Source organism: Peromyscus leucopus, chromosome 4 (assembly GCF_004664715.2).
Source record: "Peromyscus leucopus breed LL Stock chromosome 4, UCI_PerLeu_2.1, whole genome shotgun sequence".
Lineage (NCBI taxonomy): Eukaryota > Metazoa > Chordata > Mammalia > Rodentia > Cricetidae > Peromyscus > Peromyscus leucopus.
The window spans coordinates 53,349,140-53,375,304 of record NC_051066.1 but is presented as its reverse complement, the minus strand read 5'-3'; the positions used below and the strand labels follow the sequence as shown (position 1 = coordinate 53,375,304).

The window sequence follows — 26,165 nt, the reverse complement described above, 5'->3', positions numbered from 1 at the left end:
GTTTCTTTTTCTGATGCTGAAATGGGGTGAACCTAGTAAGATTTTTAATAGAGCTTAATATCCACGTATGTAAGAAATCATGCCTAAGTGAGGCTATACCACTGTGTAAAACTTCTTATATTTATCATCTATCAGTTTCTTATTGCAGTTCATATTTACTGACACTAAGCTGAGGAAAAGGAGATACTTAATTTTCAGTGTAGGAAAACATATATACAGCTTCTTAGTGTTCTTCAGCAAGCTAAGCCAAAGTCTAACATACGGAAACTGTTTAGAACAGAATATTGCAAACTGAAAAACCAAAGGGAAGTTGTTGAAAAATCTCTGTCCACCACATTGCAAACTGGTGCAGTCACTCGGACAATCAGTGTGGAGAATTCTCAAAAAGCAAAAAATAAATCTCCCTTATGGCCAAGCTATACCTTCCCTTGGCATGTGTCCAAAGAACTCAGTATTCTATTTCAGATAATGCTTAGCCAAGTTCATTGCTGTTCTGTTCACAATAGCTTGGAAATGGAAACAACCTAAATGTCCTTCAACTGACAAATGGATACTGAAAATGTGGCGTACCTATACTGTGGAGTATTAGTCAGCTGTAAAGAAAGAGGAAATTGAGAAACTTGCAGGTAAATGGATGGAACCAGAAAGCACTATACTGAGGTAATCCAGACCCAGAAAGACAAATGCCCATGTTCTCACTCATCTGAGGTTCCTAGCTCCAAATCTTCAGATGTGAGTCTATAACCTGGAGGAACCGTCACTTCCAATCCTCTGTACACAATGCCTAGTCTCAGCGGCTGAAGTGCAGAGGAGGAATCCATGATTCCTCTGTTTTGCTTCTTTCTTGTCTCCAAAACCCATACCGTGTCAAGTTTGGCTGAGAACTTGGGGTGGGCCCTGACCTCTTCTGGCCACAGCTGCAGCAGCTTTTGTGAGAGGGTGAGAACTTCCCTACTTACTTGCCTTCTATGAGCAGCAAAACTTTTTTTTTTTTGTTTGTTTGTTTTTTGTTTTTTCGAGACAGGGTTTCTCTGTGTAGCTTTGCGCCTTTCCTGGAACTCACTTGGTAGCCCAGGCTGGCCTCGAACTCACAGAGATCTGCCTGGCTCTGCCTCCCGAGTGCTGGGATTAAAGGCATACGCTACCACTGCCCGGCGCAGCAATAAAGCCACCGCTCCCAAGCACACAGAATCGGAGCACTGGCTGGGTGGGGTCTTGCCCTCAGAGCATCTTTCCTGTTATATTACAGAGCCACGGGCTTCTCTTTAGTGGTGCCAACTCTTTTAACAGTTACAGCCTTTTCCAGCTCAAGACCTGGCTGCATTCTTAAGTTTTGTAGTGCTCTTTTCCATTCCAAACTAAGGTTTTTTTTTCCCCTGCTCCACCTGTTGCTCTTCATTGGAGATTTTCACAAGAGTCATCAGTAATAACTATTTCAGAATTTGATGTTACAATGTCTTGAAATTTCCGCCACCAAAATGAGCCCATTCCTTTTAAATTCAGCTTCATGCAAACTCTCAAAAGCAGGTGGAGTGTAGTCAGTGTCTTTTCCAAAGTGTCTTACCAATAGTCTCTAGCCCAGCTGCTACCCGGAGGGAGTCCTTGTTCTCCTCAGGAGCTAGGCCTCTACTGTCTGCATTTATTTTGGCAGTCTTGTATTTTATTCCAGTCTTTGGGACAGGGTCTCACTATATAGCCTTGGCTGACCTGGGACTCCATAGAGATCCCCCTGCCTCTGCTTCCCCGAGGGCCAGATTAAAGTTATGCAAGTTCTCTCTGCTCTGTCTTCCAGGCTCTTACTAGAACAACCTGCTCAGCTCTGCTCCTAACATTTATGACTTCTCAAGAAAGTTCCAAAATCTTCCAAACAATGCCATCAGGTGTTCAACTCCGGGAGCCTAGGGGGGACATTTCTGTGCAAACTACCACATCGCTTACACAGAACTGAGAATGTTGGCTCCGAGAGAGCGCTAGAAAACTGGAGGGCAGGAAGGCGTATGTCAGCCACGGAGAAGCAGCAGGAGAAACATAAAGAACAGCAGACAAAAACTGCAAGACGGTGGGAGTTATCTCTAACTATGAGGATTAGCCAAAAGTACTAGGCATTCTGGGAAGACACAGGAAGCTTCCTTTGTTTGAAAATGTGCTATTTTTACACAGTATAAGCAACTGGACAGGAATATTTTTGAGGGAATTCAAACGTAACTGGAGTGTTAAAGCCAAATAGTTTGTCAATAATTTAACTGCAATCTATGAAAAGTGAACTGTGTATAGGAAACAAGTTTTGGAGGAATGAATCTGCTGGTAACAGTTCTTCGGTTTTCTTTACCTCAGGTCTTCACTTCCTCCGGAGCATTGCCTCTTACCAAAGCATGGCTCCTGGCTCATAGAAAAACTCTGGCTCAGTTTTTGCCTGGAAAGATCAGTTGAGATTTTATTTTCTACATTTCTAAAAAACTGATTCAAAGAAAGGATTTCGGTTTTCACTAGAGGAATGTCCAGGTTTGAAATACTCTATTATGCTCCCTATGTTTGAGCGCTCCTTATCTGTAGTTTAACTCAGGACAGGACAGGAACAAAGAGGAGGTGATTAATCAATGTTTTAACAATTATAAGTCATTATACCTTCTTTTAAGTTGCTAAGTCCTTGATTTCATCTTTTTAAGAGCTGATACAATTTCTGTTCTTGAATTTTCAAAATACACAGTACTTAGTAATTTTTTCTTGTTTTGTTTGTCAGGATCTCAACCCTAGGTTGGTTTCAAATGTACAGCAATCCTCCTGCCTCAGCCTCCTAAATATTGGGACTACAGATATGATACACCATGCCTGATGGGTTCACAGTTTTTAGTTTTCATTTCAAAATGAGTCAATCTTCTATCATAGTCTGTTGTGATAATTGCTTGCATAGCATATTTTTGGGCTGTTTCTATATTTACAATGGAAAAAAAGTCCATTCTCTCAAAGCCACTGTTACTTAAGTTAGGTGTGACAGCCGAGACCTACAGTCTTGGACGGGAGAGCAGGAGGAGCAGGGGTTCCAAGTCAGTCCATTACTCGATGACAAATGACAAACAAGCCCTCTAAATTTCTAAATCACTGACACTTTTCATCCTGAGAAATGCACACAAAATCAACACATTTTGGTCCAGCAGTAAGTACCCAGCATCCACTCTTCCTGGTGAAATGTCTCGTGCCTGTGCCACGGCAGAGCCGACAGTGAGTGTGGACTGAGGGTGGAGCTTGTTCCCCTGCTAACTCTAAGGTGCAAGCGGCTGAAAGAAACACCTTTATTTCATGTCTCCCTGGGAAGAGACTGCCAGTCACACTGTTTGATACACCTGATGTGTTTCTACTTTCACAGATATCAGCATGTGAAAATCCACATCTCAAAATCAATGAGAAATGCCACTTACTTACATCCTAAATACCTCCTATTACTATTTTTTCATTCTTGTCTTTCACATAAATAAGTCATGGTTTAGTTATCCAAAGCGAACTTTATTTCTGCTATACATGACAACATATTTCTCTATGGAAGCTTTATTTCTGCTATTTACAACATTTTCTTCTAGGAAACAACTACTATATTAGTTTTACCATTAAAGTCGGACAAAAATACAAGTCAGAAATCCCAGGCAAGCAATGGTGTGTAGACTATCAGATATGTGAAAAAAGAAAAAAAAGCTGTCAACTGTCCACAGGGAGTTTGTCCAGTCCCGTTTTTCAGTCAGTCAGCTGAGGATTATGTCATTAGTTAGTCTTTGTTCTGTAGAAAGAACACAATACAAGGATGAAAATCATCACCTGAAAGGGAATAGCTGCTGTGTTTAGTATTCCCAAACTGTCAGGAATTCTTTAACTTCTACATAGCCAGTCTGATCTGTTCAATCATAAATGCCACCAAGTAAACAAAACCAAACTTACTCAGAAGGTCGATGCCAGCAGGTACTGGATTTCTAGAGGGAAATTCTGTGAATTACCTTAAAACCAGATGCTGTGAAATATTAAAATTTCTATTTTCCTCAAATAGAAAGAGAAATATATTATAAACACAAGACTCATCTCAAAATAGGGCTCAACTACTTTCAACATTGACTCTTAACCAGTTTTTTACTTTTTAGGTGTGACTCGTCTAGTCCCAGGCTTACTCCTCAGAAACAAAATCAACTAGCATTCCAGAGCCACTGTACCAACCACACCAAAGAAACGACTGCTGCGCACATGTAAGATGTAGGGGTCTATCACACTCTTTGTTGAACCTTAAAAAAAGATTATTCAGTTACTGAAACAGGGTCTCACAGTGTCTTCCAGGCTGGCCTTAAGCTCTTGAATTTATGATTCTTCTGCCTCAGTCTCCCAAGAACTGCAACTATAGGTTCAGGCTACCAAACTTGGCCAATATAATTACTTAATGACCTCAAAAGGTAGAAAATGTCATTATGACATCCCAGGTAAACAGAGGATGTGCAGAAAAAAGATAAATATGGTGCAATTAGAAGGCATCCAGGTTATAGCCACTTCTACCCTAACCAAGTCACTATCTTCATGTTATATGACTCCTTTTCATCTCTGCCCTGAATATGTATCCAAATTCAATAATGGGGAAGGACAGACTCTTACTTTGATGGCTAGCCATGCTGGAAGCTGCAGTTCCTTTCATTAGGAAGCAGATGAATGCACATCGCCGTGAGGGCGAAGCCGCTGTGTTTTAAAACTTGGTTCTCACGGCAGCCGCTGGCTGGCAGTTGTGTGCCACCCAGCTTTTACCTTCTGGTCACTGGATGAGATAACATCGGAAAGGCTCCAGTACAGCCACACATGTAAGAGCTTTAGCTCATATTTACAAAGCTTTTCTTTCATTTTATCAGGAACTCTACTGTTCCTGAGGGACAGGCCTCCACAAAGTGAATGGATTTATACAGATGTAAGCGTTAGAGGTGGGTCCAGTCCAAATCTTCTGCCGCATGCTTTTACATTCTCTCTAAAGCTTTCTCTACATATCCACATTAACCTCAGTCAGTATTCCTGCTCTAGTCTGCTGAGTGCTGAGACTGCAAGCCAATAATTCCCCGGAAAATGTCAATTTATCATTAGGAAAGGCTCAACCGCCGGGCGGTGGTGGCGCACGCCTTTAATCCCAGCACTCGGGGAGGCAGAGCCAGGCGGATCTCTGTGAGTTCGAGGCCAGCCTGGGCTACCAAGTGAGTTCCAGGACAGGCGCAAAGCTACACAGAGAAATCCTATCTCGAAAAACCAAAAAAAAAAAAAAAAAAAAAAAAAAAAAGGAAAGGCTCAACCATGAGAGTCCCTTTTACATTTTCCTGTACTAGGATATTATTGCCCCTTTAAAGGGCAAAGATTCCCCCGAATAAAGCAGTAATGGTCACTTATACACTAAAATATTTAGACAAAGGTGTAAGTGTAATTTTTGCAGAATATTTTAAAGGACTGTTCACTTAAAACAGAATTAAATTAATAACATTTTATTAGTAAACAAGGAAATGTGCTTGCTAATTCTCTTTCACTGGTAACTAAATACTTTTAGAGCTAACGGCCAACTGTTTAGTGCAATGAATGTAGATTCTGTCGTTAAATTAAGACATTTAGAAGCATTTTTAAATAGGATTATTCTATGGGCCCCAGTGGGCATTTTTCACTGCCAACGAAGGAGGCACTAATGACTTGCTTTGCTTTACAAAAGAGTCTTCAGTGATGAGGCCTATGATGACTAATTCTGACAGTTACCAGCTCACAGTAATGGTCAGAACTGGACGCACCTGACATGTAGCAGGGCTGGGAGGATGATGAGTGTAGGAAACAGGAAACAGATTGTCCCTGAAACTTAGAATTCATCAGAGTAAAACAATCTAAAGATGATGTCTCCCTTAAGTCACAGATAAAGCCCATCACTAAAAAAAGAAGATTGAGTTTTGAAAATTAATCAACAGAAAAAGAAATTCATGTTGTATCAATATTTATAAGAAAAGGGGAGTTAGCAAATGGTCAGAGTCCTTTAAAATACATAGGTGCACATGGAAATATTTTCTGAATGTAAACTTTTAAAGAGCAAACTCATTAAGTTTGAGTTCAGAAAGACACCAAGATTTAGGTTTAAAAGATTATATATATATATATGTATATGTATATGTATATGTATATATATATATAATTTTATACTGTTTTTCAATAGTAAGAGGTCAAAAGATTACTTTTTTAAAAGACCTATTTTATTATTTATGTGTCTGTATTATGTGTCTGTCTGTGGGTATGTATACATGACTGAATGTGTTCAGATGAGGGCATTGGATTGCCCTAGAACTTTCAGTACACACAGGTGCTATAAGCAGCCTGATGTGGGTCTTCTGGAAGAGCAGCAAGCACCCTTAACTGCTAATCCATCTTTCCAGCCCTGAGTTCAAACAACTTTTTAAATTTAAAAAACATATTGCAAAAAGACCTTGGCTTTGTTAATAGGGTTTAAGCCAACATGGTTTCAACCAGCTTCAAAAATCCCCGAAGGAAAAGCTCACGAGTAAGGGACTTACAGACACTCCCGCCACACTCCTTCGCTAGTGGGTAAGAAACTCTTACCGAGACTCAGTAAGTTCTCTGCCTCTTTTTGGATTCTTCTCTTGGGGAATCCGCCAGCATGACTTTCAGTCTGACCCCGTTCAGGATCTTCCCATGCAGAGTCGTGATGGCGTCGGTGGCGCTTATCCTATCTGCGTACTTGACGTAGCCCACGTTCTTTCCTGACACAAGGTAAACTTCGATCAGGTTACCAAAACGACTGAAACAAAGTAAAAGACCAAAGTATCAGAAACCGATGGGTGCTCTCAGTAAGTTCTAAACGCGGGTCTTGACTGTTTCCCAACGTCTACCTGTGGCCAACATCTCACGGCTGCCAGATACTCCACAAGCAGCTCCTTCTTCAGCAATTCTCTTAGCGCTCTCGGAGGCCTCCATTCCCCACCAACAGGAACAGTTTTTCCTCACTCTAACGTTCTCCTCACACCTCTCCTTGCCCCATGGCTGTCCCTCTCCAATTTATTCTCTCCTCTGTCTCCTGACTTTTTCCCTAAAAATCTCAACAGTTCCACCATGCCTTCCAGGTGAGGATGAACTCAGCTTTCAGGATACCCATTGGCTTCTCCAGCTTTGAATCCCCCACAATCTCTCAAAGCCTGTATTCGAATGACTTCTTTTTATTCTTTTTTGGCAGGAAAACAAACAAAACCCTCCAAAACCCAAACTACACCCCCAACCTCCTCCTCCAGCAAAACTAGGTTTATCCTACAAGTCACACACCTTGTTAAAAGAGAAACCTCAGAATTTCTGTGGTCCCAACCACCACTGTTCTGTATAGTTAATGTCTTGTTAGTGTAACAAAATATTTTGTTTTTTGTACATCACATTTAGCACCCCAACCCAGTGGCTGCCTGGCACAGAGACGTGGCTCAAAACAAAACAAAAGCTAAATTAATCAGTTACATAAAGGTCAACATACTATCACCACATGGCTAGTAGTTTGTGTGGATCTTTAACATGCTTCCTATTTGCTTAACTCACTAGAATTCTTAGAAGGCAAAAGGAAAATGTCTTTAAAAAAAGGAAGAAAAAAAAGCTATGGTAGATATAAAGTTATAGTAAAATATAAAAATAGGTATTTTTCCTCTCCTTTCATTTACACTTATTATATACTATCCCCTATAATCAAGTGATTTGCTCTACATGACATAATACTCAGGATCCAACCAAGTGCTGGCCAAATGTAAGCTACTTAGTCAGCTGTTAGACTGAATTACAGGAAGGAAATGAAATAGGAAGACAGGTCTATGCAAATGCATCACTCCCAAGAGACAAGTGATTGTCCATTCTACACCTGCAGCTTTAAAAACCATCCTCATGTCTTACGTCTTAAAAACAACACCACCAACAAAAATCCCAGGGAATTCTGTCTAGAGGCTAGGATATGTGCCTGACAAAGGAAATGATCATAAACTGAAAAGATCAATAAACAGTCTTTGAAACCTCGGAACAGGCCGTCTCTCAGCTGTAGGATCACGAGAATAGCGGGTACTTGCTTAAATGCATTGAACGTACTTGTTTATAACTACCGATGTGTAGCTTTGTAGAAGTGAGTCTTACCAGAATATGTCCTCCAACACGTCTAACGGTAAAGGATGAGGATTAAACACGATAAAAAGTCTTTCTTTAACAGGCGTTTCGGGAGGGGCTTTCTTTTTGCACGAAGGAAGTACAACATCTGTCTGGATTTGAGGCAACTGTGACCCAGAACTTCCTCCAAATTGCTGTGGAAGAGTCAGGCACAAAGGGAGAGAAATAAGATTGCTCTTTGGGGATTTGGGGCCAAGAGCTAAAGATGCACCCACGTGGTCTTTTACAATAGCTCTGAAGATGTTCTTTCTTCAACAATAAACAAATGTCGTATTATCTGTTGACTGCTTTACAGAGTCACACCTACTTACCAAAAATTGCTGCTGACCTGGGTCACTCCACACCATTGATGCGAGCTGTGACGTCACCATCTGTGTGGCCATTTTTCTGATGAGACTGGAAACAACAACCGACAATTGACAGAAAACTAGAACTATTCAGCATCTTACCAGTGACTTGGTGTGACTTCCTCACCTGAGGTTAACTGTGCCTTTACATTCTTCAAGCCACAGTCACGTCCACCCACAGCTTGGCTAGGACGTTCCTGGAATGGTACTTACTCTGCCGGATTACTTCCATCATCCAGGAAGGAAACACCTATCCGATTCCCAGGGGGGTACTGGAATCCATGCAATTTGTATTTTGCATAAATAGCAGATGCTACGTTAAAATACTGAACCACACCATGACCTAAAATAGAGAATATACAGAAATAAAAAAGGCAGCTGATGGCGGGCAGCCTTAAGGCCCCAGTTACAATGAACTTGAAGACAAAAAATATAGAACTTTGCTTATGATCACGCTACTAGTAAACACAAAATCAGAGAATACAGAGAACAAAGCTCTGCTAAACACATCTGTAAGATTATCTGTAGGCAGTGAAGTGTGAGCCAAAGTTTGGCAAAACAGAAACATAGTACTTTAAGAAAGTGTAGTATCAGCATATATTCCATCTAATGAGTTGACTTTTAAGACCCTCCTCCACTCCGTTTTTTTCTCAGCCAGTTCTCAGGAACTGGCTGTGTAGACCACGGCATTGGCCTTTAACTTGCAATCCCCCTGCCTGTGTCCCAGCGAGGGCCGGCACTACAGGCACTCTCCACCAGGCCCAGCTTAAATCTCCTTACAGACTATCAATATACATAAAACCAAACTCTTAATTCTTTGAAATGAGGAGGTTTTCTTACTATCCTGTGTACCCAGCTAGTGGAAACAGCGGAGGAAGGCAGTATGTATGAAAAACAGCAGGGCATGACAGAGTCTTAAGGCTACAAGTTGCCCATTTCACATTGCTTTGATGAGATTTCGGCTCTGGGGATAGGTTTTAATTAAGAGGGCATCACTGAAGGGAGGGAAAGATTGATCCTCGAGCCCAGGAGCCTGTGACACAACCAAAAGGTTTTCATGACTTATCTGTAAGGTAACCTATTTGGGGGAGAAACACAGTATCATATTCCTTTGTAAATCAAATGCACTGATGAGTTTCTACTGTCAACTTGACACAACCTAGAGCCACTTGGAGAGGGGACCTCAGCTAAAGCACCGCCGGGATCAGAACATCTGTTGATATGCCTGTGGAGGATGCCTTGGTTGTAACTAACACACCTTGTTCTACTGCAAATCTGAGAATGTACAGAGAGATGCACCGCACTTAGGATGCCAGAGAGTTTAAGAAAAAGAGACTTGGAGATTGTTGTGGAATATTATTTTAAGATGTGTTACATTTGTTTATGATGTGGAACATTTGTTTAATGGTGAAGAGATGTGTTGCATTCCCTTATGTTGCATTTGTTTAACTCTGTGAAGCTGTGCTACTGTGCCTGTCTAAAACACCTGATGGGCTAATAAAGAGCTGAACAGTCAATAGCAAGGCAGGAGAAAGGATGGGCAGGGCTAGTAGGCAGAGAGCATAGATAGGAGGAGAAATCTGGGAGAGGAGAAAAGAAAGAGCAAGAGAACAAGGAGAGGAGGATGCTAGGGGCCAGCCAGACCAGACTAACAGCCACAGAGTAAGAGTCAAAGTAAGACATACAGAAGAAAGAAAAAGAAAAAGCCCAGAGGCAAAAGGTAGATGGATAATTTAAAATTAAGAAAAGCTGGCTAGAAACAAGACAAGCTAAGGCCGGGCATTTATAAGTAAGAATACTTATAAATGTGTGATTTATTTGGGAGCTGAGTGGCAGGCTCCCAGAAGAGCCAAAAGAGTAAAAAAAAAAAAAAAAAAAAAAAAAAAAAACAAAAAAAAACCAACAACAGAGATGCATGCGGAGGAAACTAAGCATTTTATAACTTGGCTAGCATCGATCCAAAGGGTAAAACAGACTCTAGCCTGAGGCACTATTGTTGTACAATGGGATATAGATAATCCTTTATTCTGAATTAAAATATTTTTATGGTGAATGACTTTTATAAAGAAGATACATTCTCAGATATTTACTTATTAAGGTATTCTTGGATTTTAACTATAAAGTAGGAAAAAAGGAACAGTAGAGGGTAATAGGTAGTAATGAGATTCAAGTACATGATCTACCTGAATGAAAATGTCATTGTGAAAATAACCACTGTACAATAAACATATGTATGTTAACCAAAGAATTAAAAAACAAACTAGAAAAATACAAACTATAAACTCCCTGTAACATAAACAGTATACAGATGTGCTGTGGATAAAAACCACTTTAACGAAACAGTCATTTACCATAGTTTGAATAAGGATCTCGCTGAACCTCACAATACTCCAGTCCTGGGATGATGTCAAAAATGCTGAAGAGCTGCTCTTCTGTGAAGGGGACTCTGGACACAACCGACAGGCGTTTAGAGATCGCTTCCTGGCCTCTACTGTCATTCTTGTCAAAGCTCGGAAACTCAGATGGTTGTTCTCCAACTATATAACACACACACATATAGAAGTAAATCATGACATTCTATACATTAAAACATTCATGTAACCATTTTGTACAAGGATATTTGAACAAAGACACTGTATTTTGGAGTATTGTTTTTAAAAATACGTTTTAAATTTATTCTTTGGGAACTTCATACATGCATACAATGCATTCTGACCACACCTCCCCCGGTACTTTGTAGTGCTGTAGTAATCTACAACCATAAAGAACCAGTCACAAGAAAACAGGCAGCTTCACCCACTTCCTTACCAACTTCAACCCAGAACAACTGCAGGAATGTCTAGTTAAATACCACAGGAAGGAGCTGAGTATATAAAACGGTAAGATATGGCAAGGATCTTACCTGAAAACTTAAGCCCACGGCACCCAGGGACCTTGACTTCTCACTCCCCCTCCCCCTTTTCTAGCCTCTACTTTGGCTATTCTCCTTTCTGGAAACCACACTTTAAGGTAGCAGACTGAAGGGCTGTTTGTGTAACATTTTCATACTTTTGGTTGGCTGTACAAAAGCAGAATTCACACACACACACACACACACACACACACACACACACACACACACATAGATAGAAGCGACACACGTTAGTATGTAGATAACGTGTAGCTAGCCAGAGAAATCTATATTGGAAATGAATTAAACAAAATAAGGGTTCAGTATTAAGGCTATTAGGAGGACTGACCAACTTCTCAGGAAAAACAAAACAAACTACATATAAGATTTTCATTCACTAGGTGGTGAATTTTCAGGTTGCTGACAAAAGAATGGCTTGAAAATTAAATTAGATCACATGTCCTGACTATGCTACTAATGTAAAGAAGAAGACAGTCCACTCACCGAAGGGAAACAGATTGACTCGAGGTTCATGCCCCAAAGTCTCCTGCCGCATGCTGCTGTAATAATCTTGTTCTGGGGACTCAGATACTTTATTTTTAGGTTCAGCCAAGAGCGCTCTAAAACCTGAAAATGAGAATCCATGAATTTTCAAGCCTCATAGTAAATTTAACACATTTGGTTTTGAGGGTCTGACCTAGTTTTAGAAATATAACTATATAAAACAATCTACACGGTGGCCATTTCCAGCAGACCTACTTCTTTGTTTTATGGTAAAGGACAAAAAGTAAATGAGAAAATAAAAAACAAAAACAAACCAAGAACCCGCAAGTAAAGGTCAATCAATATAGACAAGAAAGGTCAGCAATGCTATGCCACCCTCAAAAAAAAATGGTATCACCCACTTGCCCAGTTTCCTTGGCATCAAAACCCCGCTGGGCACCTTCACATTTAAGCTTTTACCAACCTGCTTCCTTTATATGTACTCTGCACTCTAACTTCTCTGCCTGTTTTTAAGTTACAACTGCAGTGAATCACGACAGCTCTGTAACTGGTCCCCTTGTTCTAGATCAAGAGTTCTTACTGAGGGGGTCTAAGGATTAGCTCCAAAGAGTGGAAGAGGGCGAGGGAGAGACAGTTCAGTGGGTCAAGTGCTGGCCACACTAGCATGGGTATCTGAAGGCAGCTCGCCTACACACACACACACACACACACACACACACACACACACACACACACGGCAAGCCAGTGAGCCAGACATGCCTGTAATTCCAGCACTGGGGAGGTGGGGACAGGACACCAGGCTAGCCAACTGGTGAGCTCCAGGTTTAGAGAGAACCCTCCCCGCATCCCCCCACCAAAAAAAAACAAGGTGGATGAGCCAGTATCTGACCCCCATGCACACCTTCCCCAAATCCCTACACCCAATGGGGTGGTTCCACAAACCCTCCAAGACAAAATGCTTATTTATATTATGTATACATAGGTGTATTTCAAGCATTCAGAGCATTCATATTATTCAACAACTGCAAACATGATAAATTAGCTGGCTTGGGCTCATTCAAAATTTATAGAGGAGCTGTGACTGTATGAGGGATTTGGAGGTGACTGAAAACAAGATATACTTCTGGTTTTCAGCCTTTAAAAATATTCTCCTATCCTTTATTTTCTAGGAATTAGATAGTCGATATAGATATAAAAGTTTTAAATGCCAGGGCTCCCAGGTACTTCAATTATATCTTCCTCTTAGCTTGCTGAGGAGCATACCACAGAGAGTCAATTAAGACTGACTCAGAAATCTACACGGTCCTACGAAGAAAACTGTGGTGTGGTGTGGACTTTAGAAGCACCTAAGAATTCTACTGATCAACAGCAACTCTTCCTGTATATACAGATTTTTATAATAGTCTAAAGCCCAATAATTTATTACACTTCTTATTTCTCAAAGTCAGCTTTATGTATAACATCAAAGTGTCCAATAATTTGTCATTATAACCTCAAATTAATTACCTGTGATAGCAAATCTCACCAACCCTACCCTTAATTTGTATGTTTGTTAGTATATTAAATCCTGGTTAGGGCTTTGGCCAAACAGGAACAAATACAAAAAATAAGATTTGCTGGGCAGGGGCTGGAGAGATGGCTCAGAGGTTAAGAGCACTGGCTGCAATTCCTGAGGTCCTGAGTTCAATTCCCAGCAACCACATGGTGGCTCACAACCATCTGTAATGAGATCTGGTGCCCTCTTCTGGCCTGCAGGGATACATGCAGGCAGAATACTATAGACATAATTAATAAAAATTAAAAAAAAACAAGATTTGCTGGGCATAGTGGCATATGCTTATAAAGGCAGCAGCACTTAGGAGGCTGAGGCAGAAGGATCACAAGTTCAAGGCCAAGCTGGGCTATACAGCAAGCCTCTGTTTAAAAAAAAAAAAAAAAAAAAGAAAAATATTTTTAAAGCTCTAAAAGGGTAAATCACTTTTTAGTATTTTAACTTACCAAATATTTTTTAAAGCCCCAAATCTATCCAAATAACAAGGCAGGTGTGCGCCGGGCGGTGGTGGCGCACGCCTTTAATCCCAGCACTCGGAGCAGACCAGGGATCTCTTGAGTCGAGCCACCTGGTCTACAGAGTGAGTTCCAAAGGCGCAAAGCTATGCAGAGAGACCTGTCTCGAAAAAAAAAAAAAAAAAAAAAAAAAAAAAAAAAACAAGGCAGGTGTGCCCTGTGCTTACATCTTGACAACACAGTCACCAAGATAGCTTCAGCACATGATTGATTCAAAGTCCAAATTGTGTTCATCCTTGAATCATATATTTATGATTCAAATATCATATTTTACTCGCTTCTTATTTAACTTTAGCAAAAATCTAGTAGTAGATTTTGCTATTTATAAGAGTGAGATTCTTTTTTAAAAAGGCCTTTTAGCAAGGTTAAGAAACAAACATAGCTGGAGCTGGAAGGATGGCTCAGTGGTTAGGAGCATGTGTTGCTCTTACATAGGACCTGGATTCTGTTCCCAACACCCACACAGTGGCTCACAACCACCAGTAACTCCAGTTCCGAGAGATCTGATACCGTTCTCTGGCCTCTGTGGGCACTGCATCCATGTGGCACACAGATGCACATTCAGGCACAACAACCACACACGTAAAATAAAACGTGAAAGAAAGCCATCCTTACTTCTATCACAGTTTTCTATTGCTTGGGCAGCTTGTGATGGTTTTAAGTATCGCACGTAACCCAGACCTTTACTTTCTCCAGTGACTTTATTCTTAATAATGCTGCAATACTCGATATCGCCATACACCTATAAATAAAAGTTAAAAGAAATGGCCTCAGGAGACTCAAAACGAGTAACAGATACTTTGAAATTTAAATTTATACTTACTTGTGTCTCGTGCATGCAAACACAGAAATCCTTCAAGACTACACATTCTACACTGCTGATTTTGCCAACAATTGAAAATCACGTACCTTACCTACACCACAGAGAAACCAAGCCAGGGGAGAAAGAACTTGTCCACATGGTCTTGCTCAGCAGAGGGGTGCGAGGGCTTTGTAACTGGGATTCTGAGATTTAAATCTTCACTCAGCCACTTAGTGACTAGGCAGGTAACTCACCTTCCCTGCGCCTGTGTCTTCAGCCGACCACACTGGACTGCCAAAGGTTAACCGGACTGATCTACGTCAGTAAAATGCTTCCACGCCCGGGAAATACCCAACACGCAGCAAGGCTAGCTGAAATTGTGTAGGTGTCTCTAACAGTACCACAAATGACTGGATGCTCTTTTGAGCAACAGTTCAGAGCGAAACACAATGGTTTACTCAGAAAATTTGTGAGAAACACACAATAGTGTTTAGTATTGAAGACACGGGATTCTAAACTCACTGTATGTCATTGAGCATGTATTTTACAAAATTCTCTTGTAAACAACTTTATTATATACTTAGAGTACAATGTTTAATTTTTCTCTTAGAAAAAGATAGGTAAACATTTTCTTACTACTGGATGAAGTTTGGAATATAAATTTTTGGAATCTGTTACTCTTAAAAATCAACTCTCAATGGTAGGGCAAAAGACATGGAAATTAATTTTTCCTGCTAGCTTTTTCTTCTTGCTTATTACCCACCTCCAACTTAGTGTTAAGAGGTTAAACAGAAGAAAATACCACACACACACACACACACACACACACACACAACACAAAAACAACCTTAAAACATTGTTGAGTAATTTCTGTGAAAGCCTACATATAGTCATTGCAATAGGCACAAAGATTTAAAATTATCTTCAAAAAATCATTTCCTCTGATCAGTACTCAGAGCCATATTGTCTTCCCTTAAATATGACCTGTGTAGAAGTGAAATTCTAGGACAAAACCACTTGAAGGAATACCTTTTCTGTAAGTGAGTACAATGTCAACAAAGCGCCGGCCATGAGAAGTATTAGCCAACAGCTCACATGCCTGGGCCTGACTCAGGCCTGGGACTCACTCTACAGAGAGGCAAGAGAGGTGAGGACCAAGAGGTGCTTTGAAACGTCAAAGTCTGAGAGCGGGCTCTGTGAGCAGAGTGTGTTTAAACCTTGGTGCCACCACCTATTAGCTGTGTAGTTGAATGAAAACACTAGCTTTTCACCTCATTTTCTCAGCCTAGACTTCACGATGAAGTCTGGGCAGAGGGGACTCTCACCATTACTGTCCGCTTGTTAGTAACTGTACAATGTTGAAAACGGAGTTATGATAAGAACGCATAAGGACCTTAAATTTCTCCCGCAGGTCTTCTTCTGTATAGGACTTTGGTATCATAACAAAGATTCTTGTGAGTTCTTCATCTTCAACATCTCTGTGACTTCCTGAGGATCGGGACTGAGCAATGAAAACCTAAGAAACATACAAAGCCCTTAGAATAATGTTAACTGTATTCATATTCCTTATGCCTACTTACTTTATAATATAGGTATACAACTCAGATTAAAATGCAATGTGGATGCCGGGCAGTGGTGGTGCATGCCTTTAATCCCAGCACTCGGGAGGCAGAGCCAGGCGGATCTCTGTGAGTTCGAGGCCAGCCTGGACTACCAAGTGAGTTCCAGGAAAGGCACAAAGCTACACAGAGAAACCCTGTCTCGAAAAACCAAAAAAAAAAAAAAAAAGCAATGTGGTAGGGGTCTTATAATTTTTTTTTCAAAAGCAATCTTTATTGCAGTGATTAAAAAATTATTATACCAATCTTCACACTGTTCTTTCTAAACACATTTTGACTTTTGTATTCTTTTTGTCTTATTTTGAGACAGTGTCTATGTAATCCTGGCTATGGGAAAGCCCTGTATATAGGCCAGGCTAGCCTTGAACTCAAAGAGATCCCCAGGCCTCCGCCTCCCGAGTGCTTACTTTTGCATTTTTGACTACCAAGAGCAGGTCACTGTTTGAAAGAACACACACTTTGTAGTTTGACACAGTGTGGACTAAAGGTCATTATATTCTTGATATAAAAATGTGACGATACATCTTTCCTTGTCAACTTGTTTGGTCAGATGCTGACTGAACATAAACCAGATTACCATTAATCTTTCTCCTAGTCCTAGCGATGACTCTCCAGACTGAGGGTGCAGCTCAGTGTTAGAGGTTTGTCTAGTGTTTATGAAGCCAGGGGTCTGATTCCCAGAGCCCCCACCTCCCACCCCAAAATGCTGCATCTATTTCAAAGCTCTGTTATGGCCTCGTAAGCACATGGGATTGCTATATGTTCATCTTTATGAAATTATCTATTAATATTCTACATACTGAAATCTATCTTCACTGATAGGAGCTTTTTAAAAATTTCTACCACACAGTATCTTTATATTTAAATCATTTTTCTTGTAAACAAAGAAAATCACTTCGTTGTGTTTTGGTTTGTTCTTGTTTTTGTTTTACAGAATCTTCTTTTGGGTGGAATGGGGACTACCCATGTAGCCTAGGTTGGCTTTGAACTCAGGATCTGCTTGCCTGAGCTTCCTGAGTGCAGGGACAATAGTCATGTACCAACATGCCTGGTGATGATCTCCTCCTTGAGGTGTTTAGTTCATTTATATTTAATGTAATTATTCATACAGCTGGGGTTAAGTCTAGACATTCTAACTGCTTTCTAACACTAATTTTAGAAAAGGGTAGCATAACCAAACCGATCTGTCTCCATGAATATCTAAATGCTTTCACATGGAGCTGGAAAATTCACAGGAGGCTCTATTATTCTAATATTGGCAGTTTAATTTTATTACAACATTATCAGGGAGGAGAATCTGAATTTAATTTGCTTTGTAGTACAATATTTGTTCCTCAATTTGTCTTAGTTTTTTATTTTTCCATAGGTATATTAAAATCTGTGACTAAAGCTATAGACTTGTTTATGTAGCTATAACCATAATACTCTTTTTTTTTTTGTTTGTTTGTTTTTGTTTTTTTTTTTTTTTTTTTTTTTTGATTTTTTTTATGCTATTATAACCATAATACTCTTAATAGATAATGTCACTGTTTATAATTTGAAATGACATAGACCACCTTATACACAAGGACCCAGGAGGTTTTATGCATGTATATATGTATGTGTTTCCTTTAAGGAGGGCAGCACATCATTGAAATATGAAAACCACGAACAATGAATTCTTCAGGAGGCAGAAACTCAAAGGAAACTGAATAAAAAACAGAAACATGGCATTGCACACTTTTCTTGAAGAAAGAGAACACTGGATCCAGGGACTCAAAAGTCGTTCCTTTTGCTCAGAAGACAGCTTGTTATAGAGGCAAAGGACCCTACTTATAAGATAGAGCTAGAGACATATCCCTAGGCAGTCTATTTTCAGTCATTTCTTCAATAATGCCCGCCTTATGCCAAGAACTACTGAGGTACTGGTAGAAATGGCTAGTCTAAGTGAATCTAGTCAACACATCAGCAATGAAGGATCCAAAGGAAGACACAAGAGAAGCTTCAAGAAAACGCAAACATTAGAGAAAAAAGGGACCTCGGGCAAAATGAGATGAGGTGCCATCGGATCACAGATCTCTACATTTTAGAGCCTAAAGTGTTTACGATCTCTGATAAAGGATTGCATTTACACAGGACAAGAATCACCTAGTGCACACCTTGTCCTCACAGTTTAACCCCTTCCCTCTCTGATGCACAGCACCCTGGGGCAGCAGTGGCGGGAGAGACCCCATCCCACAGTGCATGAACACTCATAAACGGTATTCTTATAAAACCAAAGCCAGAACTCCCCCAACCCCTGCACAGATTTCTAGGTTGGCCCCTCTCTAGTATGTAGCATGGCTTGTCACAATATAATTTTATTTTGATAATCTTGTGGCTATAGGCTGGCACTGTAATATTACTTGAACTTTGTAAAAACGAATTATTTGAGAAAGAAAAAAAAAAAACAAAACACCTAAGACTAAAGTATCTACTGGCAAAGGTTAATCAAGTGTCCGAGAGCGGTGGGTCAGAAAAGTTCTAGCAATGGACAGGGAGAGGGGAGCGTCAGGTCGAGTGAGTTATGGTATGTGACAACCATGGCTGCGCAGTCCTTGCCTGTGGCTACCCAATCGGTTCCCAGGGGAAGGTGCTCCTTTGGCCAGAGGGCGGGGTTCCTCTCCTCCAAACCATCCCCGACCCAAGTTAAGTGGGCTGCTGGGAGCAGAGTCCAGCCCCTTTCCTACCTGATACACATCATCCCCGGTGCAGCCGAGGGGCGAAAGAGAGACCCCGACCCACACCGCCGTCGCCTAAGCTGGCAACCCCCCCTCCCAAGCCCGGGCATCCCTACCCCAGACACCCTGACCCGGCCACCTCAACCTGAGACACCCCAACTAGACACCCTTATCCCAGACACCCCAAACCGGGCATCTCTCCCCCCGCACCCCCTAACCTAAGCACCCCGGTGCCGCACCTTGATGGGCTTGGTGTCGTTGGGGCCAAGGCACTGTCCGTGCATCTCCTCCATAGCCCGGCAGGCCTGTGAGCTGCGGGCGAACTTGACGAAAGCGACGCCCTTGGACTCCTTGGTGTGTTTGTCGCGTACCACCCAGATGTCCTGGATGTCGCCGAAGGGCGAGAAGCGCTCCCTCAGCACCGATTCGGACGTGTACTTGCTGATCACTAGGAAGATGCGGCTGTTGGGCGGCTCGTCCAGGCTGTCCACACCCGGGCGGAAGCCTCCTCCGTTGCCCGCGGAGCTGCTGGCGTCGTCCATGGTGCCCTACCTCGGGGACGGAGCCCGGCGCGGCGCCCTGCCAGCTCAGTCCGACCGGCCAGTCGGCAGCTCCGCTTCCGGAAGAGCCCGGAGCCCGGAGGCAGGTGCCGTCCCACCGTGAGCGAGTCCGGCTTCCGGGAGCATTCTGCAGCGCCCCCTGGCGCCACGGTGGACTCTAAACAGCCCCAAATCAGTCCCGCGGAAACCAAGAATCAGCTTGTGCAAACCTATTTGCCCTGTGGCCAAAAAGACCCACCTGCCCGGTGCTTAAGCCTTCCCAAACTGGCTTCTGGCTTCATCTCAGCCAAGCATGTGTTGTTACAAAAAGATTACTCTTCACCCTTTTAAGAGAGAGACTGGATGTGGTGACACAAGCCTGCAATCCTAGTCTTTTAGCCAGAAGCAGATTGCTACATTTGAGGCCTCATGGGCTACATAGAGAGTTCGAGGCCAGCATCTGGGCAACTCTCGGTCTCAAAAAGAAAACAAACAACAACAAAACCCCCAAGCCCCCCAAATAGGCAGACTTTACTCGTAAGGGTCCACGGGGACAGCTACAAAGGACCACTGCAATGAGGCTTTGCAGCAAGGCATAGAGATCGACTTGGTGAAGATTTATAACAGGGCAGTGTGAAAGTCAGTAGATGAAAAATCACTGAAGATCAGGGGGAAGAGAGACTCTTGGTAGACCTGCTTCACAGAACGCGTGCTGCAGGCGGGCCACAGTGACAGATCCGAACAGCAGTCAGACATGCTGATTTATCAGGATTTGTCCTCAAACTAGATTGCCCTAGGAGGGAGAGCTGGAAGTTGGGAATAGACAAGTAGAAGACATGGGGGAGTTTGTCCAAAGTTTTGGTGAAAACAGGGAGTCTTTGACCATAAGCTCAATTAAGAGTCCCCGTAGACAGAATTTGTGGTGGTTTGACTAGGAACGGCCTCCATGGGCTCATAAATTTGAATGGTTGGCCATTAGGGAGTGGTGCTGCTTGAGAGGGTTGAGGAGGTGTGGCCTTATTGGAGGAAGTGTGTTACTGGGGGTGGGCTTTGGGGTTTCAGAAGCCCAAGCCAGGCCCAGTGTCTCTCTCTTCCTGCTGCCTGAGGACCTGGATGTAGAAATCTCAGCTCCTTCTCCAGCACCATGTCTGCCTGTGTGCAGCCATGCTTCCCACCATGATGACAATGGACTAACCCTGAAACTATAAGCCAGTTCTAATTAAATGTTTTCCTTAATAAGAGTCATGGTGTCACAGCAATAGCAACCTGACTAAGACAGTTAAAACCATAGGGCCTGACAGCTGAAAGGAGCCTTTACAAGCATGGAATCCTAGTCTCATTCTTCAGAGATGACGAACCTGAGGCCCAAAGTTAAGAGGCTCAGGTAACAGAACCAGACCCAGAGGCAACCCTCTGTTGGATCTGCTCAATTCCCACAAACACTTCCAAGAGTCAGGAGCAGAGAAAATGGTGGCTGCTCACCTGGGAACTAGGAGAAATTAGTGGACACAAGCAAAGTAGGAAATGCCCGCTGACTTCTAGGGCTTGCAAATGAGCCTTGATGGTGAGGTCACCAGATGTCTAGAACCGAAGACTGAGTTAGCCTCTAGTAGCATTGGAATGAAATGAAAGAAAGAACCACAAAAGAGGGCTGAAGCATGATCCTAATTAGTCTGAACAATAAAAACCAGGAGTCAGATATTGGTGTAACAACCTGAAAGATCAGAGAAGCAAGGGAGCAGCCACCAGTGACTTCTTGCCTCTTTCAATCCTCGGACCAAAAGGGGCCGAGATCCTGTCTCTACCTGACTTATATTCCTGTCTCCACCTCCCACGTGTGCTGAAATTAAAGACGTGAGCCTCCCAAGTGCTGAGATTAAAGGTGTGTGCCACCACTGCCTAGCTTCTATGGTTAACTAGTGGCTAACTCTGCCCTCTGATCTCTAGGCACACTTGATTTGTCAGAACATAAACAAAATATCATACACCAGTGGGGTAGGAGCACAGTTCCTAAAGCGCCCATATCCAGGCTGCTAAGAGCTGGGCATCTATGACGTCAAACACGTCCACATTTATTGTGTGCCAACTGTGTACCAGAAGCTAGACACTCAATGGCAGAACAAGAACCATCTTGTCACTGGATCCTGTAAACTTCTTGCATAGCTCCAGCTCCAGACTTTTCAACCGTAGAGTAGACATAATTAGGGAAGTTACTCATTCATTCAATTAGCTTAATTTTTTTCTAAAGATGTTTATTTATCTTTTTTTTTAAGTATATGAGTATTTTTCCTGAATGTATGTCTGTGTGTCATGTACACAATACCTGTGGAGGTCAGAAGAGGACATTGGATCCCCAGGAACTGAACTTACGTTTGTGATCTGCCATATGTGTGTGTTGTGAATCGAACCTATGTCCTATGGAAGAGCATCCAGTGCTCTGGACTGCTGAGCCATCTTTCCAGCCCCTTACCATTATTTTGACACAGAGTGTCACTGTCTAGCAGAAGCTGGCCTTGAACTTTGAGTCTCTGTCTCAGCTTGCCAAATGCTTGGATTGTAGATGTATACTACCACACTTAGAAACTGATGTTTTTGACTTTTAAGTATGTGTTGAATACTGTGCTAGACGCAAGAGACAAAGTAGCAAACAAGATGGCCACTTTTGATCTTCTCTTCTCTCCCTGAAGTTAACAGTTTAGACTTGTGTAATGACTATATAAAGCTAGTAGTTTGGGGACCAAATGAACTGACATGTGTACAAAGACACAGGAGACATTAATTTTCTAGTTGCCTTAAACTACAGTGCCCATACCGACTTCTATATGGTGTGACTGATGGTCTCTAAGAGTCAGGAGTTATGGGTTGTTACAGTGAATTTGACACAGGAGTTACAATCATCTCTCCTTGCATTACATCCTGTATCTGCAAAGGGAGTGCTCCGTTTATCAGCAGCTCAGAAAGAACAGGAAGTAACTTGTCGTATCTTTCCACTTTGCCTTGTGGTAGAAAGACCAGTCAAGGCGAGCGAAAAGAATGGAATCACTTTGTTGACGTGAGGAAGTGCAAAGATTATCAATATGACAATTTGCACACCAGTGCCATCTAGTGGGAAGGTTTTCTTAAACCGCTATGGCTGTAAAATAAGAATATTGATTCTTATCCTTAAAGAAAGGCACTGGAAAATTATAGGAAAGACATTTTCCCTTATCACCCAAACAGGAAATATCACATATTTGGGGAAAGTTAGAAGCATGTATTTACATTACTAAAATAGAAGCATGTTTCTTTCCTGTGATTTATTTATTTTAAACAAATTTATTGAGCTGTGATCCTAAACTCACTCATTTGAAAGGTTCTGTTAGGTATGTTTTAGTATATTCATCACATATTTTCCATTTTTCCCCCAAAGAGGATTGTTTTTCCTTCTTTGAATTGTGGAGCCAATAACAAGACTGAGCACCAGTTGAGTAGGGAAGAAAAAACTTTTCTTGCCCAATATGTAAGAAGTGGGGAGCAGGCATGCATATGAACCTTTGAACCCCTGGAAATCAGGGGATTGTAGATATGGAGGAAAAGATGTAGGGGATGAATAGGCTTTTGTTTTTGTTTTTATTTTCTTCCTCAGTACTGGGGATTGAATGTAGAGTCCTGTTCATTCTAGGCTTCACCAGAGAGATGTATTTCCATTTTATACTTTTTTTTTTTTTTGAGACATAGTCTCAACTAGGTATCCCAGGCTGGCCTTTCACTCACTTTGAAGTTTGAGCATCATGAGTAGTTATGATAACAGGCCTGCACCCACCAGGCCTGGATGAGGGCTAAGCTCATAAATGGGAGGAATATCCATGTCTTCTCTGGGAATAAATGGAGGTTTTATTTCTCTTACTGTCGTTTATTTCAGGCATCTCCTGTAGGATGCCGACTGCCACAGCGTTAGAGTGGTTCACTGAGCATGCAGGTGACTTTAAGAAGTTAGAAATTGTCTGGTACTCCTTCACCCATCTCAGAGCTGAACAGTTTGTTCTAGCTCCCTGAAGAGGGTATTCTAGCCCTGTCTTGTCCTCAAAGACAAGGTTCAAGTGAGGTAGAAAATTCAGGTAGTTCATCTGGGGGGACTCAGGTGACATAAGTGTCACTACACTCAATGTAGAGCACTTCACCTATCAGTAATGACGTAATAACAGATTTATCTTATATTTGCAGGGAGAAAAGATTCATTCTAACACACTTTAGAGGTTTCAACCCTCGTCCTCAGTTTTGCTGATTTGGGGCTGGTGTAAGGCACAACAAGACAGGAGGAACCCGTGGCAGAGGCTTCTCCCATCTTGGAAGCAGGGAAAAGGGACCTGGGAACCAGGCACAATCTTGAAAGGCATGTCCTTAATGACCTATTCCCCAGCCAGGCTTCACTTCCCAAAGTGTCTCCCCCATAGTAACAAGCATTTAGTCCATGAGCCTGATGGCATTACACATTCAAAACACAGCATTCTCCTCCTTGCCCCCAAAGGCTCATGGGCATCTCATAATGCAAAACACATGAGTTCATGTTCAGTAATCTCCGAAGTTCCTGTCTATGAGTCTCTTCGAAGTTCTAACACTGTCCAAATTCAAAGCTGCCTCTATAGTATGTGCCTGTAATCCCAGCACCTGTGAGACGGAGGCAGGAAGATCCCAAGTTCAAGGCCAGCAAGGATACACAGTGAGACTTAGGCGCAAAAGAAACATAGAATACTTTTTAAAAATTCAAGGAAAAATGAACTCTTAGTTGCAAACACCTATAAAATAAAATACAAATTAGATACTTTAAATATATAATGGTATGGAATGAACATTTACGTCATAGAAAGGAGTGGGATATAAGAAGGGGGTGGGGCTAAAACATGACCTAAAGCAGTGGGACAGATGTTAAAGAGTGTGTAAGGTGAGTCCCTGAGGTCTTAGTCAGCCCTGTCATTTGTAACCTACATGGCTTCTCTTGGGCTGGCTCTGTTCACAACATGCAGGTTTTCTTGGCAAATGCATGGTTTTCCTAGCATCTCTGTCTTGGGATTTCCATTATCTTTTCAGCCTTTCCTTCCCAGCTTCCCTCAGTGACCTCTTAGAGCTTCCTGGTTGGAAGCCTAACATCCAACATCACTCAAACTTTAACATTTTGCACGTTGAGAAAAAAGTACTATGTGGCTGGTGCCGAGGTCTGCCCCTCAGCGGACATGGTAGTTAGCTCTTCATGTACTGCAGCTGAAGTGGCCCTCGGTGCCCGGAAGAGCAGCCAGGGCTCTTAACTGCTGACTCCACACCCCTCGGCCATTGCTTTTAAATTCAGCCTCACCTAGAGTCTAAGCAAGTGGACAATATGTAGACAAACCGTTTGTCAGAATGTAACATGAATGGCTTATATTACCTTCCCAACAGAAACCTCATTCCGACCTGAAATCTTCTGAACATAGTTTTTACCGTCCACATTTCTATTGGCATTCTGGTCTTCCCAACTTCCACAAGACTCTCCATTAAGTTCTGCTTACAGAATTCTAGGGTTTCTCTAGCCTTTTTCATAGTTCTTCCACAAACCAATTCCAAAAGTTGAAGAATCATCTCCTTAGACTTAATCACAGCATTAACCCCTTCTCTCTGGTACTCATTTTCCATATTAGTCAGACATTTCATTGCTGTGACAAAATGTTGCCAGACACTAATGGAGGAAAGATTTTTATTTTTTAACTTATGGCCCCCAGATTCCTCAAATTTTCTAGGCCCGCAGTGAGGCAGAGTATTAGGTAATGGAAATATGTGGCTACTCACCTCATATCAGACAGGAAGGAACTATCAAATGTCACAATTTTGTTCAAAACATTTTGTTCAAATGTTCAAAACATTTGTTCAAAACATCTTTGAACATGAACTACGTGCAGCCAAAGCATCTTAAGTATTTGGGGGTCAGAAGTCTTAGCTTTTTACAATAAACAGTGTGCTGGGAATCTGCAGACTAAACTTTTTCAAGACTTTAAAATATATATCCTATAGTTATGTGTTCTAGCTGTCCTTTGGCACTGTTTATCTCCAAATCTTGGAATTTTCTTTTTCTAAAATGAGAGATTCAGGTGCTGAGAATGTAGCTCCCTTGCAAATCTGATTAGCATGTGAAAGGCCTTAGGTTTAATCACCAGTACTGAAGAAGGAGAGACCACAGCAGACACAGAGGTAATTCTGTGTAATATTGTGACTTGCTTTTGAAACACAAAGAGAAAATAATAAATTTTATCAGTTTCCCAAAATATCTCACACTGTAAGGGCAATAAAGCTTACTTGGTTGATATATTAATCTTTAAACTTTATGTTAGTAAAAAATTTACACTATATGGAAAATTTCTAGGTTTTTATCACTGATATTTATTCATGACCAAGTGACAATTTTTAGACATTTATATGAATATTATCCAAAGCCTCCATTGGCAACTTGGGTAAGCTATTGGCGAAGGATAGTGAATATAAACCCTTAGCTTGGCCTGTAGCGTGGGCT

At 41.7% G+C, this 26,165-nt stretch overlaps 1 protein-coding gene across 2 annotated transcripts; it reads right to left on the bottom strand.

The window, feature by feature from the left end:
* Nucleotides 1-3,480: 3,480 nt before the first annotated feature.
* Nucleotides 3,481-19,760, bottom strand: Rbm45 (RNA binding motif protein 45). 2 transcript variants are annotated; one of them, XM_037204897.1, is made up of 10 exons: nt 19,349-19,759; nt 16,185-16,307; nt 14,605-14,731; nt 11,923-12,045; nt 10,880-11,065; nt 8,742-8,871; nt 8,493-8,577; nt 8,152-8,315; nt 6,595-6,793; nt 3,481-3,769 (listed from the first exon to the last, which is right to left on the bottom strand). In XM_037204897.1, exons 1-9 carry the CDS (start codon nt 19,649-19,651, stop codon nt 6,601-6,603), a joined length of 1,434 nt encoding a protein of 477 aa, XP_037060792.1. In that variant the 5' UTR covers nt 19,652-19,759; the 3' UTR covers nt 3,481-3,769; nt 6,595-6,600. The 2 variants fall into 2 exon arrangements, with proteins under 2 accessions (XP_037060792.1, XP_028736430.1); XM_028880597.2 differs by lacking the exon at nt 3,481-3,769 and having other exon boundaries at nt 6,634-6,755; nt 19,349-19,760.
* Between the last annotated feature and the right edge of the window lie 6,405 nt (nt 19,761-26,165).